At 44.0% G+C, this 19,643-nt stretch overlaps 1 protein-coding gene across 2 annotated transcripts in view; it reads left to right on the top strand.

Annotated features, from left to right (window-relative positions):
* The first annotated feature begins 448 nt into the window (after positions 1–448).
* Positions 449–19,643, top strand: part of LOC147692214 (uncharacterized) — a 145,987-nt gene continuing 126,792 nt past the window's right edge. The window contains exon 1 of one of the 2 annotated variants that reach the window (XM_086938488.1): positions 449–658. In XM_086938488.1, coding sequence (XP_086794614.1) covers positions 576–658 — 83 coding nt within the window. In that variant the 5' untranslated portion in view covers positions 449–575. Of the gene's footprint in view, positions 659–810; positions 948–19,643 lie in introns of those variants that run through there. The other variant, XM_086938489.1, reaches the window with a different exon arrangement.

The following is a 19,643-nucleotide window of genomic DNA, read 5'->3' as shown; positions in this document are numbered from 1 at the left end:
AAAGTCAATGTGCGAGAAGGGTGATTGCTAGGCTTTTTATCCAGCAGTAGACAAGTACGATTGGTGGAGATGCCGTTTAATTGTACGTATTTTAGGCGGCCATTTTGTAAAGGAGTCATCTTAGTAAATTGTATCTCTTTTTACACGATCACCAACAAATATAAAGAGCATTAAGAAAACAAAAACCTATAATAAGAAATATAAATCATTAAAATGTATTATTCAATAGCTATTGACGTGTCGTAATCGGAGAAAGGTAGATCTCAATCACTGTTTACATTTGATATTTAGCTATGCTATACAAACGGCATCCTTTCTTAATCGAGAAAACATATTTTAAAAAACCACATTGGAATACACTGACTTGCTTTCTTTCCTTGATCTTTTTCAATTCAAACAGTCAGTGTAATGGATCGTTTATCTCGCTGCCTGCTGAGGCTGAAACTCCGTCTTAAGATGGCTGGTACTTTGCAGCTCGTGGCAGGTCACTTTTCTAGTGATTTGTAAACACGTTTGACAGTAGCGGCTCTTGAGCCGCAGCCGAGGCTCCAGGCCTTGATCAGGCCCGGGCGAAGATGCCCAAATACTGCAAGGCTGCCCATTGTTACAACTGCGCTGGACAACTTTCTGCGGACAACCGCAAGCTCAGCTTTTACAAGTGAGAGCTACGTGGAAGTGAGGAGGGGAAAGTAAAGCAATAACCACGGTTGGGGCACTTTTGCAAAGGGAGGGGGCATTTACAGCACAGGTTGTACGCTTTAAGGGGGAAAGAACGGGAAGTTCAAAAGACCGGTAGCGGGATTTCCAAGCTCGGGCAATGAGTGAATGTCATTTGAAATCGGTAGTCGTTGTTGGCTGCTGCTCTCAGTAGACCAGTCTTTGCTTTGACGGGCAAATAGACACCCTGATATTGGGAGAGAGGATCATTTTCAGCTGCCAGAGCAGAGGTGAGATCACTCAAAATGTGGCTTTCAAATAGGGGCAGGATATTTTCTTTGTATTCTCGTGACCCTTCATTTAAAATTAGATTATTAAATCAGTCAATCAATAAAACTCACGAGTGGATGAACTGTTATGTCCGATCAATAATGGAGAGGAGTAGAACTCTGCGAGCTGATTGTGTAGCTGTGGCCTCCTTACTCTGGGTCCTGTCTCTTAGTGGGTCACTGTCAGGCCAAAGATGTCTGATTAAAAGGCTGGGTTAGCTAGTGCCCTTGTTCCTCATCCTTGTTATAGTCATGATAGGTGAATATTTCTCAACCTGAGAAGTGACCGCTAGTAAGGATTTTTTTTTAATTGGCTACACCTCCTCAGTTGATTAATGTGGCCACCCTGTTCTTTCGTGTACCCCAGATTGATGTACTTAAGTTACACACTAGTGTTTTTAATAATCATCCTTGCTTTTTATGGGCTGGCTTGACAGCGCAGCCAGACAATTATGTGAACATCACTAGAGAGGGGAGCCCGGAGTACATGTTTTGATTAGGAAGAAGCTGTATGCTTTCACAAAAAAGTGTTTCCCTTTCGCTGCTGTGATCATTTTGTTTATTTTTCAGCTATCTAAGCTTGAATTTTCAGGGGCACATACATGCCATTGGAATTCTGATAGTGTCTTAGATAACCTAGATAATGCATGTTGTTTTTTTCGATGGAAGCAGTACAGATGGGAGGAGGGCAGTCATTAACCTATATGGATTTTTTGGTCTGGCTTGCCAGTGCAACTATCACCTGATATTTTAACCTACACCAATATTATTCTACAGTTCTTTGCTTTCACACAGATACATATTGATCCACATGCTATTTACATGTAAAGCTTCATATTACCATACAACATTCCTTTAAAATCAGGCCTATTTGCATTGCCAATGCCTATTCCGCAAGCTGACCATGTTCTATCCTTTCTCTATATTTTGGGGGATGTGGAGGCTGCAGTACTGCTCCATTGATGCTGTGCCATGGTGGTGTGCTGCCTTAAGGTGACATGCGTTGTGTAACAGTCATTCTTCCAGAATGATTCATGAATCTATTGTCTGACCATGAATTCTGTCCAGATTCAGTGGTCATCGGACTTTCTGTCAGAATTCTCTTGGAGAAATCTCATCCCAGGTCCCCTACGACAAGAAACTAGCACTTTCCTGAGGGTGACCACATAACCACTTATGTAGGAACAGCAGTGGATACCAGAAGCAGAGAAGCCATGTCCGTAGCCTTAGCCCTCAATTCCTTCTGCCATCCTGCCTCTTGCTGTTTTTTCCCCTAAGTGAACACCGACAGGGTAGTGGATCTTATCACTCTTTCAGGGACCCTTCACATATCCACATTAAGAAAGGCATTTAGAACTCCTGGAGCCTGTCCCTTCCAGTGGTAGCGCAATTCTTTCCTTCTGTGAAGGATTCCCTTTCAGCCTTTGTCCACGTCTGTCACGATCTACTTTCCTGACCATTTGGTGCTAGGAGTGGCCTAAGGTTATACCCTGGAATTCTCCCACATTCTCCTGGATTTGGGTCCTTGCTGATTCATTGGGTTGGCGACCCAAGGAGGTGTCTCATTTCCCAGCAGGGTATTGCTGGGCTGCTGAAGAAGCAGGCTATCAACCCTGTTCACTAAGAAGAATAGGAGTTGGGTGTAGTTCTTCTGGTGCCCTAGCCAGGAGGGTGTTTTTGGACTCATCGTAGATTTGAAGAAAGTCAGGCGACATCTCACGACTGTCACCTTTTGGATGGAGTCAGTTCAGAAGATGAATCCTATTTTGGAACCTGGAGAATGCCTAGCCTCGATCCACCTATAAGTTGCTTAAATCGACTTTCTGATTCTGCCTCTTTACCAGGTATGTTGATCTGTGATTATCTTGAGACAGTAGCAGTTGAAAGACATTTTTTGAGTCTACATCTGCTTTGAATGTGTTCACAGTAGTGTTGACTCTTCTGTAGGGGAGGGCGATTCTAGAGTACTCCATATATTTGGTTTATTGGCTGACTCATGCTCCCTCTCTTTAAATGACTCAGCCACACAAATCTCTAGTCTGTTTTCACCTCTGTTCCTTTGTATGGGAAATGATTGCCCAGAAATCTAACCTCTCGCGTGCAAGCGAGGAACATTTATCAGAGACCTATGAGACCTGTATGCATGCATCCTTCCTCATTCTGTATAGTGAAGATTAAGTCTTGTTTGAAGGGGCTTGTAAGTTACATAACTGTTTGGGTTTTGCTAGCATAATGCTGTGCTCTCGGTGTGCATGGCATTTTCATACTTGTAGTGACTTGTCCCAGGTTGCATCCAAAGCCCCTAGAGTTTTGGTCTTGTTGGAATTCGGATTCTGTTTATTATGGCCTGTCCGTTCCAGTCGCAGGTTCACTGGATTGTTCCTTCCAGTGGTGGTTCATTATAGGCAATTTTGCAGAGCATTTGGACTTGGGACAGCCACAAACAATGAGCTTAATTGATAGATGCCAGTAGCAGGGCCTGGTGATCTGCATTGGACTTCTAGAATGCCTAAGGGTTGTGCTCTCCTACTAAGTCCTCTGCATCGTCCATTTCTAAGGAGCTGTGCACAGTGTGAATGATGTACACTTTCTCTGTCGTGGTCAGAGGGGGGTACCTTCTGGCATTGGTAGACAACACAGTTACCAAGTCAATCATAGGATCTGGTGTTCTCTCTGTCAGCTGGTTAATGATCACCTTGCTTGGGCTGAGTCCAGTCTGCATTTGACTAAAGTCTTATATTTACTGGGGTAGAGAATTTACAAGCTGATGTGCAGATGCATCTGTTTTCTGTTTGTGAGAACTTTTCACTTCTTTATGTGATCTTCCAGTAGATTAAGACTCGAATGAGCCTGCTGAGGCTGATCCTCCTTGCAAGCCTGCACACTTTTCTGCTCTGTGGTTTGCACTGATTTATTATCTTGCGCTGATCAGGCCCAAGTTGACTTTGTGTCAGTGCTCCTCTCCCTTCTGTTGCCTTCTCTTTAGCTCTGGTCAGTTACAAATGACAGCGTGAAACCTGAACGCATAAGACTATTGAAACTGAGTGCGTCCCTGGAAGTAGCAAAGGCCCAACAATCCACATGTCCTACACCTCTTATTTCTTCCCCCACTTTCATGCAATGCATTTTCGAAATTCTCATTTTTCTGAGGAATGGATGTCAGTTGAGTTTGGCTTCCTACTCTCCAAGGGCGAATTTGTCACCATTCGGGATCTCTATGGGCCCTGTTTTTGGCCTTCGTTTCTGCTTATTTCTTCAGACTGATCTGAAACTTGTATTAAACATTTGATGCCTTTTTGGGATTTCTTTTTGTTTCTTTGGGGTCTTACAGCTAGCCCCTTGGATCCTCTGCAGGATGTTTCCTTGAAATTGTTTAATATCAAAGTCGTGTTACTGGTTTGCATAATTTTGGCTAGGCATTCGGAGGGACTTTGGTTTCTGCTGCTCATCAAACCCTGCCTCCCTGTGAGTCTAGTTATGCTTTCTTCTGCCTTCTGGCCAAAGGTTCTTTTGCTGTTTTATCTGTCCGAGGTTGTTGTCTTTCTGACTCTGCATGATGAGGTTAGCGACCTAGCTGAGTCCAGTTTCCATTGTTTGGGCTTTGGTCATGCGGGGCATAATTAACTATCACCCAATGATCATGTCCATATTTCTGAGTTCTTGTTTGTCGCTTTTGATCATCATGGATGTATGCGTTAGAAACTGACAATCTCCATTCTTGGTGATTCTGTGTGGTATTCAGTCTCACTGACCTATTAGTAGGCTACACGTCTTCGCTTTGGCATTCAGTACGAGGACACATATTCAGGTGAGGGTGGACTCTCTCTTGAGAGAATGCAATGGAGTCACATGGTGGATATCTGCAAGTACGTCATTTAGGCTTCTCCCAACCTCTTTATTTCTTAATCAATTCCAACGTCTCCTTCGCTTTGGCCATGCTTGGTGTGCCAGCTCTCCTTGATTTGAAACATCCTGTGTTGTTATGCTTGTCTTTCTAGTTTTTTTGTTCTCTCTTGTGTATTGTATATTTTCGTTTGGGGAAACAATATAATCAAGACATCGTTTAAGAAAAAAATTAATAAAACTGTAACCATCTATCCATCTTAAACGATAAAGCTATCCTCACCAAAAGAAAACACGCAAGGGCGATAATTGACGGATATAAAAAGAAGGAAATCCAACAATACCTGGTAACACCATGGACGGAAAAAAACAAACAGGTGCTCCTTAAAGCCAGATTTGGAACAATGCCAGGCCTGTGTCACCTTCCCCCCTGTGGGAGAGACCAGAAACTCAAAGGAAATGCAGACTGTGTAATAATGGTGAGGAGGATATGCTTCATCTTCTCTGTATTTGCCCTGCGCTTCTACAGGAGAGAAAATCATTATTAAAGTTTCCCTTCAAAGTACGTGGCATAAGGACATGTAGGCAGGCCTTTATTAATTGCATGAACTCGAATGACATTATTTTAAATGCTATTTTTGTAAAGTTTTTAATGATAGTCAAAAGGAAACTAGATGTCATATCTATTTTAAATATTTAATCACCTACACACCTGATGCAATGACATTTTAAGTGTTTTTATTCGTGAACACAGTTTTTAGTCTTTGTTTGAGATGTGTAATATTGTAAGATTTTAAATAATCATCACAATAAACTATTTACTATATTTTCGTTTATTTATAATCTTTCAGAGCGCACCCTGTGCTTGAGACATGTTTACCTGTAGGGAATGTGACTAGGGAAAGGCACAAGCAGGTAATACATAGATCCTTACTAGTAATTTTCATTACACAGAATCCTGAATTATGTCCTATAAGTTTCTCATCCTTCCCACCCTTCCTTGAGGGCTGGTTCCTGGTTGGTTGTTTTTGGTACTTGTTATTTCAGGACGTGCACTTAGAAGGCAAAACCCATGTGGAAGAATATACTCCAGACTTCAGATAAATAAAGGAGGAACATTTATTGCAAGCCACGTAGCTGTTGGATATCTGACCACAATACCAATGATATATCTTAAACTCAAGTGTAAACATTCTTACACTAGTAACAACATGATCAACAACATGAGTTTAGAAGTAGATCAGTTATCACACGACAGGCAACACAAGACCATACTAAGATAACCGGGAAAACAAAAGAGAAGTTGAACAACAACGCACATACTGGAAAAATGCAGACACATTCCAAGACTCATCTCCTTGTCATTAACAATAAGACACACTGCAAAGCTAAAGGAAAAACTGAGGACAAGAGGAGGAGAATAATCTACACACAAAAAATATAGAACTACCGTAAATCGAACTAAAATAGCAATACTATGAACCAAAAGAAAATTGGTTCTGAAAATACATCTTACATATGCCTGCAGCATAATAATAGAAGAACAGTAACATTTTGTGCTTAGTACTTCAAATGTCTTGGATGACAACAATTGTGGGATTTTTTTTCTCTGAACACCCCAACTTGAGGCTTATCACCATACTCGGGACCTGATTTTATGTTTGGCGGACAGCGCACTATCACATGCATAATGGATGTCCAGTCCTCTTATTATAAGTGCATTATATCACAATGCACTTGTAATAAGGTGGATTGGATATCCCTCACGTTTGTGACGAAGCATGTGTCCTCCAAACTCAAACCATCCTTGATGTCAGTGTTCCATTGAATATCTTTGTTATTTCACACATCCTGCGGAAACGCAACTCCTTTCACAGATCGTCCTCATCGTTATTTCCTAATGCATTTTTATTATAATTCCTGAAATACCAATTGCCATTAGCAAAAGATAATCAGCAAAAACAGAAATTGCATTCCTCTCAGAAGTGATAGCTTTGTTGACTTTGACCACTCTGTTGTGACTCTATCTGTGTCCATCTTCAATTTTTTCTGTAGACTTGTCCTTGGTAATTAAACAGCGCAGAGAATGTTGAACTGACCTAGCACACCCTCTTTGGATACCTCAGTTTACCCAATCCCCTACTTTCAAGTTGAGCTAATTCATGCTATACTTGCATGTTACAAACGGGGGTCTCTAGTTGGCAATCGTTAGCACCTTTGTCCAAATAGGGACCCTTGCTTCTAGTCAGGTAAAGGGGGATACACTTCTAAAATAACCCCTGCTCACCCCCTTGGTAGCTTGGCACGAGCAGACAGGCTTATCTCAGAGGCACATTTGTGAACACATACAGTAACACAGTGAAAACACTACAAATGGACACCACACCAGTTTGGAAAAATAATTATTCTTTATCTCAACAAGACCCAATGGCAAAAATCCACAATACAGTTTCAAAAATAGGCTCTTCAATGGTAGAAATAGTTCAGGTCAATTCAAGTTGTAAATACAACACTTTTCCAACAAAGTACCTTAGATGTGTCACGCAAAACAAACAAAAGGGTTGCAAGGAAGGCGATGCGTCAGTTCCCTGCTTCGGGGGAGGCAGCGTACCTGTTCCTTATTGCAGCGCAGGGGAGGCGATGTGTCTGTTTCTTACCAGAGAGGAGGGGATGCGTCTGTTTCTTATTGCGTTCCGGTTACGATGCAACAAGATGGCGCCTCGATGCGTGGCGACGTTCTGGTGCGATGTGAGAATCCAGACGATGCGTGAATGTATGCAGCTGCACGGCAGGTGCTGTGATGATTTTCTTGGTGATGCGTCAGGACTCCGTGTGGATGCAGATTATTTTTCTCCGGGGCTCGGCAATGCATCGGGGAAAAGGTGCGGATGCGGCACGCGTCTTCTCCGTGACTCAGCGATGTGGCGGGAATCAGTGCGGATGCAACACGCTTCTTCCTCGTTGGGTCGATCTTCCAGCTCCCAACAACAAACAGTCTCTAAAGGTCCTAAAGAGCAGCTGGCACCTCTTTGCAGGCCGGAATTCGCAGCATGGGAATTCAGGGGAGCTGGGGGTGAGGTCTTTGTGACCCTGAGACTTAAGACAGGAGGCAAGCTCAATTTCAAGCCCTTGTAGATCTTCCTCAAGATGAAAAAGCAAAACAGCAAAGTCCTTTTTCTCCTTTCCTTGGCAACAAGTAACCACTGCAGGCCAACCCCAAACAGCAAACATCACGGGGCAGTAATCTTCCTTCAGCTTCTCCGGTTCTTCTACTTGGCAAAGGTTCCTCTTGATTTCCCAGAAGTGATCTAAAGTTCTGGGGTCTGGGTCCCCCTTTTTATACATACAAATTCTTTATCTCTGAAGGCAGAGAGTGTCTGTACCCAGCCAAAACCAGTTCTATTCTCACTGGTGCAACTTCCTGGCAGGAGGTGGAGACAGCATTGTTGAAAGAAGACCTGGCCCAGGCAGGTGAAAGGAAATCTACTCCCCCCTACTCTAAATTCAACCCAGGTCCCATTCAGCCCAGCCCTGACTCTTCAGACTGCTCAAGCCGTAGCCCTCTCCCAGCTCCTGTCACTCACAAGCCAGGCATGCAATACACAAAGCTAGCTGAGGCATACTGGATGGTTAGGCAAGAAAATACCTACTTTCTAAAAATTGTATTTTCAAACACAGAATGTTAAAATCACCCATACTGAACAATGCATTTTAACATTCTGAGTTCAGGCATACTAAATTTTTCTATCTTGTTCCCTGGGTCAGTTATCTTTATAGGATGTTATAATCAAACTGCCCATTCTGGCCTATGGGAACAGACAGCCTTGCAATAGTGAAAAACGAAATTGGCAGTATTTCACTATCAGTACATGCCACACACATCAGGGCATGTCCTACCTTTCACATATAATACACTCTGCTTACAGTGGTACCTGAGGCCTACTTTAGGGGTGACTAACATGCAGAAAAGGGAAGGTTTAGGGACTTGCAAGTCTGTACACTTGCCAAGGGAACATGGCAGTCCCAGACGGTACACAGGCTCTGCAATGACAGGCCTGAGCCACATTTTACAAGCTGCTTCTAAGGGTGGCACAATCCGTGCTGCAAGCCCACCAGCAGCATTTGATTTACAGGCTTGGGTACACACGGTGCACTGTACTAGGGACTGACCAGTAAAAAAAAAAAATAATAATGGAATCACTAATTGTTAGAACTGGCTATTTCTGGTAGGCTAAGGCTGACGCCAAAGACAGGCAGAAACCACCATTCTAGTCAGGGCAAGGAAGTCACACGCCAAGATAACCCCTGCTCACCCCCTTGGTAGCTTGGCACAAGCAGTAAGGCTAAACTCGGAGGCAATGTGTAAAGCATTTGCGCCAGCGCACAACAGCAACAACATACTAGGCACACCACAAAAGAGACTCCACACAAGGTTATTATAAAAATAACTTTTTTACTGTAAAAACACATCAGATAAAATCACACATATGCATGGTGCCAACTGGCACGGGCAATATTCACAGGGATTATGTACACAAGACAGGGCCACATGGGCGCCTGTTAGAATCAGATATAGTACTTCTAGATAAAATGTAGAATATAAAGTCACTTCTAGAATAAAGAATAAATGTAACATAAAATAATAATCACAGATAACAACCAGTAACCACTGGTAACAGGAACCAGGACCTTACTAGGACCACCTGTACTAAGAAAGAAGAACCACCTAAGTATCACACAGCATTTAGGGGTCTAAGAAAGAATACATTACTCATGATGCAATAAACCTACATTCAGAGGAGTAGAAAAGACAACCACCTAAGTATCACTCAGCGTTTAGGGGTCTAGGAAAAGAACACATTACCCATGATGCAATCACCTACATTCAGAGGAGTAATAAAGAGAAACACATGATGCCTAAAGCATTCAGAGGTGTTAAGAATAAAGCACATGATGCAATTAAATACATTCAGGGGTGCAGCGCAAGAAGACACATGATGACTAAACATTCAGAGGTGCAGCGCATGGAAAGAAAGACACATAATGCATAAACCTACACATTCAGAGGTGCATAATAAATCAATAGCGCAAAAACTCACATTAGCAATAACTATGAAAAAGCATAGAAATCACATTGCGCCAACACTACATAAGCCACTACCTGTGGCAGTCCCTAGGCCAACTGGCCTTGTGGGGCTAAGATGCCCTGAGTCCAAAGTCAGGGTGCGCTGCCATGCAGCGCCAGCTTCAAAAGTACAAAAACCTAAACGTGGCAGCCGCCCACAAAGTGCTGGGCAGCTGGGATCAAAAAGCTGTGGCAGGGCTCTCAGTAGCCCCTAGAACAAATCTGCGCCACCTGAGCCACACAGGCTCTAAAACAAGTAGGGCCCATGGAGCCCTCAGGCTCTGCAACCAATGGCCCCCTCGAGCCTCGCTGGGCTCGTAGATTCAAATGCCCCCTTGGAGCCTCCGTGGCTCTAGACAAAGGGATGCCCCCCTAAGAGCCTCTCATGGCATTGTGACAACGTTGGGGCGACCCGCTGCCAACCGGGGCCGCCCTGACTCTGTGCCTCGAAGCGGCACCAACATGCAGCAAGGTGGGCCCTCAAGAGCCCTTCGCGGCTCTGTATTCACGGTGGGGCGACCCGCTGCCATTCGGGGTCACCCTTACTCGGTGCCTCGACCGGCACCGCACGAAGCTTCATAACATGCCCCCAGAGCCTCTCAGCTTCAAATCACGTTGGGGCGGCCCACTACCATCCGGGGCCGCCCAATCTCCAGGCCCACAGCTGGTGCCTCGCATCGGCACCACAACAGCCTCGCGGAGCCCCCCCCAGCCGCTTGCACTCACTGGCTGCCATCGGCGGGGGCTCCTCTCTGCAGGCGCGGCGCAGGACTTCTCGGGGGGTTCCCTCCCGGACATGGGAGCCCCGTAGCACCACTCCTGCTTCCTTTTCTCTCGCCGGTCTTCTCTCCGCGGCGGGGGCAGGCACCGACAATGTGCCTCGCGCCCCCTCCGCTACCGCTCCGCTCCTCCAGGGCTCCCTCAGCAATGGGAGCCCTGCACCGGCGCCACCTTCTCCTGGGCGCCTTCTTCCTGCGGCGTCCTCTCTTCTCTCCCCCTGCGGGGCGGGACTTCCGGCCGGCCGTGCTGCAATTGGCCGGCCGGCCGAGCACTTCCGGGTCACCGCGGGCAGCGCGGCGGCCCGATTCAGGCAGGCAGGCGGGCAGGCATTAAAAATATCGGCGTGGGCAGCCGAAGTTTGAATAAAATTAAAAATAAGCGAGGTGGGCACTCGCAAAGTAAATAAAGCGCTCCCAGCGCTAAATGACGATCCACAGCGCTCCCAGGAGCAGGAATAAAGCGCTCTTAAGCGCTAAAAGAAATTTAAAGCGCTCCCTGCGCTAAGAAGGACAAATCCAGCGCTCCCAAGCGCTACAGCACAGAAAAAGCACTTCCAGGTGCTTAGGGGGGCAGAAAGTCCAGCAAAGTCCCCCTCTCAGCCCAGGCAAGGCAGAGGGGTCCCCCCAGAAGTCCTCCAGGCATCCAGGGGCTGGGCAGCGCCCGCCCGTGGTAGATTCAAGTCAGAAACAAGAACATTTTGGAAGGGGACACAGCCCCTTTTTATACAGTGAAAAGTCTTTGAAGTCTCAGTGTGAGAACCAGCTGGACTGGTTTAGAGGGAAGTCCCTTCAGTATCAGGGACAGAGGTGACAGTCGCCCAGCGGGAGGTGGAGCCAGCTTTGTAGTTAGGCAGGCACAGCCCTTCACTATCAGGTGCCATCTCCTCCCACTTCCCTGGCAGCAGATGCTGCCTTTCATCCATGGGCTGACTTCAGACAACCTCCTGGGCTCTCTAGCCCCTGTCATCCTCAAACCAGACAGTCAATCCACAAGCAGGCCCAGGCACTCTGGGCCAGGCTCACCAGCCAATCACACGTCAGCACCAACTTACACAAATATGCCAACTTCCAAAAGTAGTACTTCTAGACTAGACACAGTCATGCCGCATACATCATTTTGCAGCATTCATTCTCACAAGTTCATACATACCAAACTCGCCCCTGCACTCCCCACACATCAGGAACTACCATGGGCGTACATATTCCCCATTAATTCCTATGGGAGGGCAGGTCACTCACCACTCATTCAGAGAGCTCAAGCACTTTACACTGTACCACAGTGAAAAAGTGCGCAGAGGCCTAAAATCACCAACACCAGGTTCCATAAACAGGCTAGGAAAAAGCAAAAAGTCTAGGGGTGAACCTGCCCAACGGGCCGGGTCCAGCACTAATCCATACAACAATTTACAATAGGGAGCACTTGCACTTTGGCACTGAACAGCAGTGGCAAAGTGCCCAGAGCATCTATACCAGCAAAAACAGACGAGGCAACAGCAAAAAAGTGGAAGGGAGACTCATGCAATGGTGCCAAGTCTAACAATGCAATATTATCATTTTTTCAGTTTGTTGCTCATTATAATCCACCCTCCTGGTGGCCAACCCATGCATATGGTGCGTAAATTTGATTTTTCATACTTGTCCATCTAGTGAGGTTTAATATCAAAGAGAGGAGCCCAATTGAAAGTATCTCTATAGGGCTAACACTCTGTAGGGAAATGAGGAGTTCTAAATCTTTATTATTATTATTAGCTAAATAAGTTTGTACTCATTCAGTAAAAATATATTCACTTTTTCCAAAAGGCCATTGCTGATAGGAGTGTAAACAGATGTACATTTATGACTTGTACCAAATATCTTGAGGAAATAGTTTTACAGGAAGGAAATTGAACTCTATTGTTTGTAATCCTTGAGAAATTCTACTACCAGTTATGTTGTGGGATCTCTAACAAATTTCCATTTAACATATTTTGATCACAATCAAGTACTTCAGATTAGGCTTAAGATAATGAAATGGGCTAACAAAATCCATACCTACTTGCTCCCACGATCTTTAAGTAAACTGAACTGGAAACAAGGGGACTTTACAACCCTTCGAACTTTGATCAGCACAATGACAGTCCTTATATTTCTTAATATAATTTGTATTTTTGTCATCCATTTATTGAGATCAATATTCTGATCTGACACATTTCTTTGTGTCAGTTTTTCCTAAAGGACCCTTTTTCCTATATGACCTTAATGGAAAACTTCAGAAATAATTTTCCTAACCATTTTGGCGCGAAGAAACTCATCACTTTTACGATGATATATCCCTCAACTCATTTCTAACTTCCCAGAACACCTTAAGTACATCAATTACATTATTTTCTGTAGGCTATCTTTTTGAATAAATTCATAAAGTTGGTTAATGCAACATCAGATTGCATACTTGTTAATCATTCATCTTCAGAATTTTCTTCAGAAAGAGAACCCAAGTCATCACTTACAGAAGCCACAACACATTCTTTGGAGCTCGAACTATAACCTATTCAGACATTACCAGTGAGCATTCTGGACAAACTACCAGCTCTGCAGTTACCTTTGCCAGATATATGCTCAATAAAATAAATTAAATTCACATTGTTTTGAAGAGCATTCTAACTAACCTTGACGAGGCTCTTCCATTACCCTATAAGCCAAAGGTAGGTATTAAAATGCTCGACATCCCACATGCAAATCAGGGTCTCACTCTCAACAGTGGAGTATTTACTTTCCGAAGTAAAGATTTCTCGAGAAGCAATGGAATTAGCAGTTTGGTTTTTATATTTGAATTTCTGGAAGAGGGCACAGCACCTAACCCTACACGCTTGGCACCAACAGTGGTTACACATTCAGAATTCTCATCATAAGGCCTAAAAGCTTGGACATTGAGTATTTTATCTTTCAAGAATGCTAAAACTATAGTCATTTGTTACTTCTAATGAAATTTAGATTTTTTATTTAGATACATTTTCAAGAATAGTGCACAATATTTACATAAGCCACAAAAATTGAGGTTAACTGAACTGTACCTTTTTGGAATCGGTACTTCACTAATTGGTTTAATAAGGGGATTCTTGGGTGTTATACTATAAATACAGTGTCTTACGTTTTCAACCTTTTTACAAAAAAAATTGAACTTTACAAACTTAAGTGTGACGCTTCATTCTTTTAAATTTCTTAGTACCATTCCCAACCTCTTCTTATTATACATTTTTGGAAAGACAATCCAGACACCAGATGAGTGTCTTGAAATGCTATTAGCCCTTTAACTTTCCAGATCAATTGCTCATAATTTTCTGAAGTACAAAAATGGCAGATGCCTAGCCAATAGAAATGCACAAGTAGCATAAGGCACTATTAGGAGTGAGAAAAGTGGTAACATATTTACATTTAGGGGTTGTGTCATATGATATACCTCACCTGAATTTAAGAAAATATTTGTCACCTTGCATTTTGGCAAATAATTCTTGAATTTTAGAAAATGAGGGACAATCAACCAAAATGTATTTGTTTGAGTAATCTAACGTGTAAGAAATTGGATTACTGGTTGACAGGAGTGAAACCCTACTCAAGCAGAAACCACAGTTCTTGTCGGGGTGAAGTCACAAGCAAACCCTAAATTAACCTATGCTCAACCCTGTGGTAGCTTGGCACAGAGAAGTCAAGCTTAATTTAGAGATAGTTTGTAACGTATTTTACAACACTTCAAACAGTATTAAGCTCAATACAAGAACAATCCCACACCAGAATAAGATACTAGAGTATAGTTTAATAGATAAAACAAGACCAGAATGACAAAAATTCAATCAGTCGAACCAGAGATATGCATTTTTAGAGAGTTAAGTGAAAATAGTGCCAAGAAGCACAAAGCACCAACTGTGTCCATCTGGTTACACCGGACCAGAGCACTGTCTCAAGTTCAGGCTGACAGCAATGGAGCATGGGCTGTTCTACAGGGACCCATTTAGCCCCGCTGTACAAGAGCACCTTAAATCCTGGTTGTGGAGCGTTGCATGGTCTTGTGTCGAGGATGCGTCATGCAGTAGAGGTGATGCCAGGCCTGTGTCGCTCACCATAGTTCCAGGGAGCTGCGATGCGACTACCTGCATCGACGACGAGGGGTCTTGCAATGCAAAATCCTGCACCATCGTCAAGAGAGCAGTAAGCCAGTGGCTTGCGATGCGATGGCCTGCATCGGGGATCTGTCGCACAGTGGCGGTTCTGATGAGGCTTGAGAGGGTGATGCAAAGTCCTTGCACTGGAAAAGTCCACACAGCGTAGGTGATGTCGGTTCTGCTCAGGGTTGTGCTGCACAGCAGCGGAGATGCGTAGTTTCTCCTGGGTTCACAGATGGGCTGGCAGAGCACCTCCAGACCCATTTCCAAGTGTCTAGGACTAGGGTGGCACCCCTGCACTGGCTCCTAACTTACTACAGGGGGTATGCAATCCTTTGTATGAAGGAAGGACTCAGCCTATTCAGGTTTAAGTAGGGCTCTGCCCAGCTCCACACTCCCATCCGGCCAGTTATGGCCCATCCAGGCACACCTAAGCTCTCTCTTGTGTGTCTCTGTCTAGGAATAATACACAAAGACCAATTGCCAAAGACACCTTGCCATGTGAATCAGACACAGGCCGCAAGAACTAAATGGCTAAGGCAGGAATGCTCCAACTTTCTAAAAGTGGCTTTTTCGAAATTGTATTTCGAAATCCGACTTTATCATCAAAGAGGATTTTCCATTACAATTCTAAAGGCACCAAACATGAACTGTTTACTTGTTCCCATTCGAAAGATATCCGTATTAAATGTAATAATGTAACTCCAATGTTACCCAATGTAAGAGGTTGGCCTTGCTATTGTGAAAAACGAAAGTAAGTATTTTTCATTAAAAGGGTGTACAACTCAAATGTGCATGTCCCACTTTTTAAATACATTGCACCCTGCCCTGTGGGCTGTTTGGGGCCTACCCTAGGGGTGATTTATATGTATTAGAAAGGTTTAGTCCTGGCAAAAGGTTTATTTTTGCGGGTGAAATTGAGAGTTTGAACCAGCACACAGAGGCTGCAATGGCGGACCTGAGGCAAGTTCGCAAGGCTACTTAAGTGGGTGGCACAACAAGGGCTGCAGAACCACTAGAAGCATTTAATTTACAGGCCCTGGGTACATGTAATACCACTTGGAATTTATTAGTAAATTAAATATGGGTATGAGCCAATGTTACCATGTTTTAAGGAATGAGCAAAAGCACTTAGCATTGGTTAGCAGTGATAAAGTGCAAAAAGTCCTATGGTCAACAAAAACCATATAAGAAAAACATGGATGTGTAAGATAAAGAATTTGGGGGAAGACAGGCCTGAGGCTGACGGGCCTAACATAAGGTCTGCACATAATCTCCATTTCCCTGCCTGTTACAAACTAGGACTATAGGCGAAACCCCAATTTTGAGGCACTAATAATTCGATTAGCTTTCTTTGCACCTATGTTTCGGCATGTCTGATTGCTCTTGCCTAACACTTTGCGATACGTTTCTAAACTTGCATTAGACCTGAATGACAACATTTTTCAGTTTAATCTCATGGAAAAACCAATGATCTTGCCAAGATCATCTTTTTTTTTTTTTCATTTCAAAGTATTTTATTCGATGTTTTTTTTATTTTTTATACAAACAAATACAATAGCATTCTGTCACGGGGTTAGCCAAAAATAGTCCGTATACAATGGTTACATGTACTTTACGGTAAGATATTTGTATTCGCTACCCCTCTTACATTGACTTGCCGGGAAATTAGGCAAAGAAAGAAACAGAAAAGAGAGAGGTGAGAGGATATGAGAGAGGTTCTATGGTTCTGAGTCTGGTAGGGGTTTTAGTCATGTGGCCATGCTGACACCCCACTAGATGGCCTATGTCGGGAGAGGTGGTCGAAATGGGTAGTCCAACAAACCTCCCCGATGTCCCATCGGCCCTTTGTGTTAACCTCTGATTTGCTCCGTCCCCCCTCGGGGGAGGAGAGGAGGGAGCTAGCTTGTCTTCAAGGGGGTTCGTAAGCGTCTAAGTACGCATTTAGTGACTTCCACATCTCCCTGGTTTTTTAGAGCCCTGGGAAGTAATAGATGAGATGTGCTTGGTCCCCCTTTTCCTTGTTACAATTCCAACACAGGTCATCATCTCTGAGTCCTAGTGAGAATAATCGGGCGGGGGCCCAGAAGGCTTTGTGGAGTAGCCAGAATTTAGTTTGTGCTAGCACTGGGGTGATTTTATTACATGAGGCAGAGGACCATAATGGTGCCAGTTCTTGCTCATTCAGTGGGGTATTGTGTTGTTTTATCCAGTAGTTAGTTGTTTTGTCATTAATTTTGTTGGTGTTTGGCCGTAGTAGTTTGTAGAGGTGTGATACCTGGTGACCTAGTCTGTTGATCCTTGCTAAATACTGTAAGATTGATGGTTGGGTTTGTGATAGTTTGGCTTTGGATAGAGCAGTTTTGATTTTTAGGAAGGTGTAGAACTCGATGTCTGATAGGTTATGTTTAGTTGTCAGTACAGCAAATGTGGTAGGGTACCCCCCCTTACTCTAGCTGGTCTGGGTGGGAGATGCCTTTCTCTATCCATGCATTGAGGACGAGGGATTTCCCCTTATGCTGTGCTCCATTTTCTTGTCTATTTTTAAAATGGCAATTTTTGTGATCTTAAAAATGAAGCTGGAGGCATGAGGGTGTTTGTTAGCTGTTAACAGCGCTAATAGGGTTAGATTGCACAGTATGGCTCTCTCAACATGCAGCCATACCGGTGTGTAGCCCTGAGGGGGTGCTATCCAGTATGCCCCTTGTTTTGCCAGAAATGCAGTTTGGAAGGTTCTAAAGTCTGCTAGGTTTACTCCTCCCATTTTGTTCCCCAGTCTTAGTTTTTTGATACTTTTCCGTGCCTTCTTCTCCCGCCAAAGGAATTTAGTAATCATGTAGCCTACTTTACGGTGGAAGTCATCTGTGAGCAGGAGTGGAAGCATGCTAATCGGGTAGTTGATCATTGGGGTGATCATTTTGATAGTTTCGATCCTACCCCACCAATTTATAAATTTCGGAGACCATGCCTTCAGGAGTTTCTATTTTTTCAAGCAGTAGCTTCTCATTGTGGGCTAGTGTGCTCAAATGGTCGTTGCCAAAGTGTATGGCTAGATATTTGACAAACACTGCTTGCCAGGTCAGACCTGATCTCCCTAGGATGTCCCTAGTGCAGTGGATGTTCAGGGGTTTACATTCTGACGCGTCCCTGTTGACCTTGTATCCTGAGTGCCCTGAGTATATCTCTATAGTGTCTATTAGGGCCTCAATCGAGGTCTTTGGTTGTTCCGTTACTATTAGGATGTCGTCTGCGTATGATGCCAGTTTAATTTCAACATCATTGATGTTGAGCCCTTTTATTTTCGTGTTTAGCTTGATGTCCCTAATTACGGGTTCTAATGCCAACAGAAGGAGTGAGGGGGACAGTGGGTAGCCCTGTCTAGTTCCGTGTTGTAGTGTGAGTGGTTCAGAGAGTGACCCATTAATGACAATGTGTGCACTCGGGTCCCCGTACAGCGCCATCACCTTCCGAATGTAATCTTCCACTAAGTTGAAGGATTTCATGCACTGTTCCAGGAAGGACCATGATACCCTGTTGAAGGCCTTCCCTGCATCCAGGATGATAGCTACCGCTGCTTCTGTTTTCTTTGCTGTCTGTTCTAGCATGTGGCAGAGAAGTCTGGTGTTGTCGTTAGACATACGTGTTCTCAGGAAGCCTCCTTGGGAGTTACTTATTAGGTTGGGTAGGACGGAATTAAGTCTGGTTGCTAGAATTTTGGCATATATTTTGCAGTCCACATTAATTCTTGATATGTGCCTGTAGTTCTTGGCCTGCAACTGATCCTCACCTTCCTTTGGTATTTCTATTCTGTTTGCTTCAGCCATGGATTGTGAAACCAACCCATTTTCTGCACAGTGATTGAACACCGTCTTCATGGTTGTTTTTAGCTGCTCTAGGAAGGACTTGTAAAAGGTGGCTGTGTATCCATCCGGCCCGGGGCTTTGTTAATCTCTATAGACTTGACCGCCATTTCAATATCTGCGGTGCTAATTTCTTGCCGTAGACTCTGTGAATTGGCACTGGATAGCCGTGGGAGGCCACTTCTATTAAGGTATTGCTGAAATGCCTCCAGATCTAGGATCTGATCGTTTTTATAGAGCTCCTGATAAAACTCTTGAAAGGTCCTGAGGATGTCTTTGTGTTTTGTGTGGGTTTTGTTGTGTGGGTCTGTGATTGACGAGATGGTGAATTGGTTGCGTTTGTGTTTCAGGTAGGAGTCTAGTAGTTTTCCGGCTTTGTTTGCTTCGCAGAGGTTAATGGCCTTGTATTTGTTGAACCACAGGCCGGCTCTCTCACTCAGGATCTTATTGTATTGGTACTTTTTTTTAGTTAGGTCCGATAGGAGTTTGGTATCTTGAGAGGCCCTAGCTTGACTCGTTTGTAGGCTTTTGATGTCTTGCTCGAGTTGAGTCAGTTGTGAGTTTGTGTCTTTATTTAGCTTGCCCTTAATTTCGATTATTGTCCTCCTGATTGTAGCTTTTAGTGCATCCCATAGGGTGGAGGCGCTAGTCCCTGGTAAATCGTTGTGCCTGAGGTATTCCGTTATTGCCTCCTTAATTTTTCCCTTGTTCTCGGGCGAGGCTAAGACGTCACTGTTAAAACGCCCCTTCGAGGAATGTCTACGTTGTGGCAATCGCTCAGTTTTAGGCTTATGCAAGAGTGGTCTGACACTAACCTGGGCGCTATGTCAGAATGTTCTATTAGGTGAGTGTGTTGGCCTGTGATTAGTATGTAATCTATCCTGCTGTATCAGTTGTGCGGGTTAGAGTAGAAT

Source organism: Lissotriton vulgaris, chromosome 9 (assembly GCF_964263255.1).
Source record: "Lissotriton vulgaris chromosome 9, aLisVul1.2, whole genome shotgun sequence".
NCBI lineage: Eukaryota > Metazoa > Chordata > Amphibia > Caudata > Salamandridae > Lissotriton > Lissotriton vulgaris.
The sequence above is the reverse complement of the archived record's forward strand: the minus strand, read 5'-3'. Positions and strand labels throughout refer to the sequence as shown.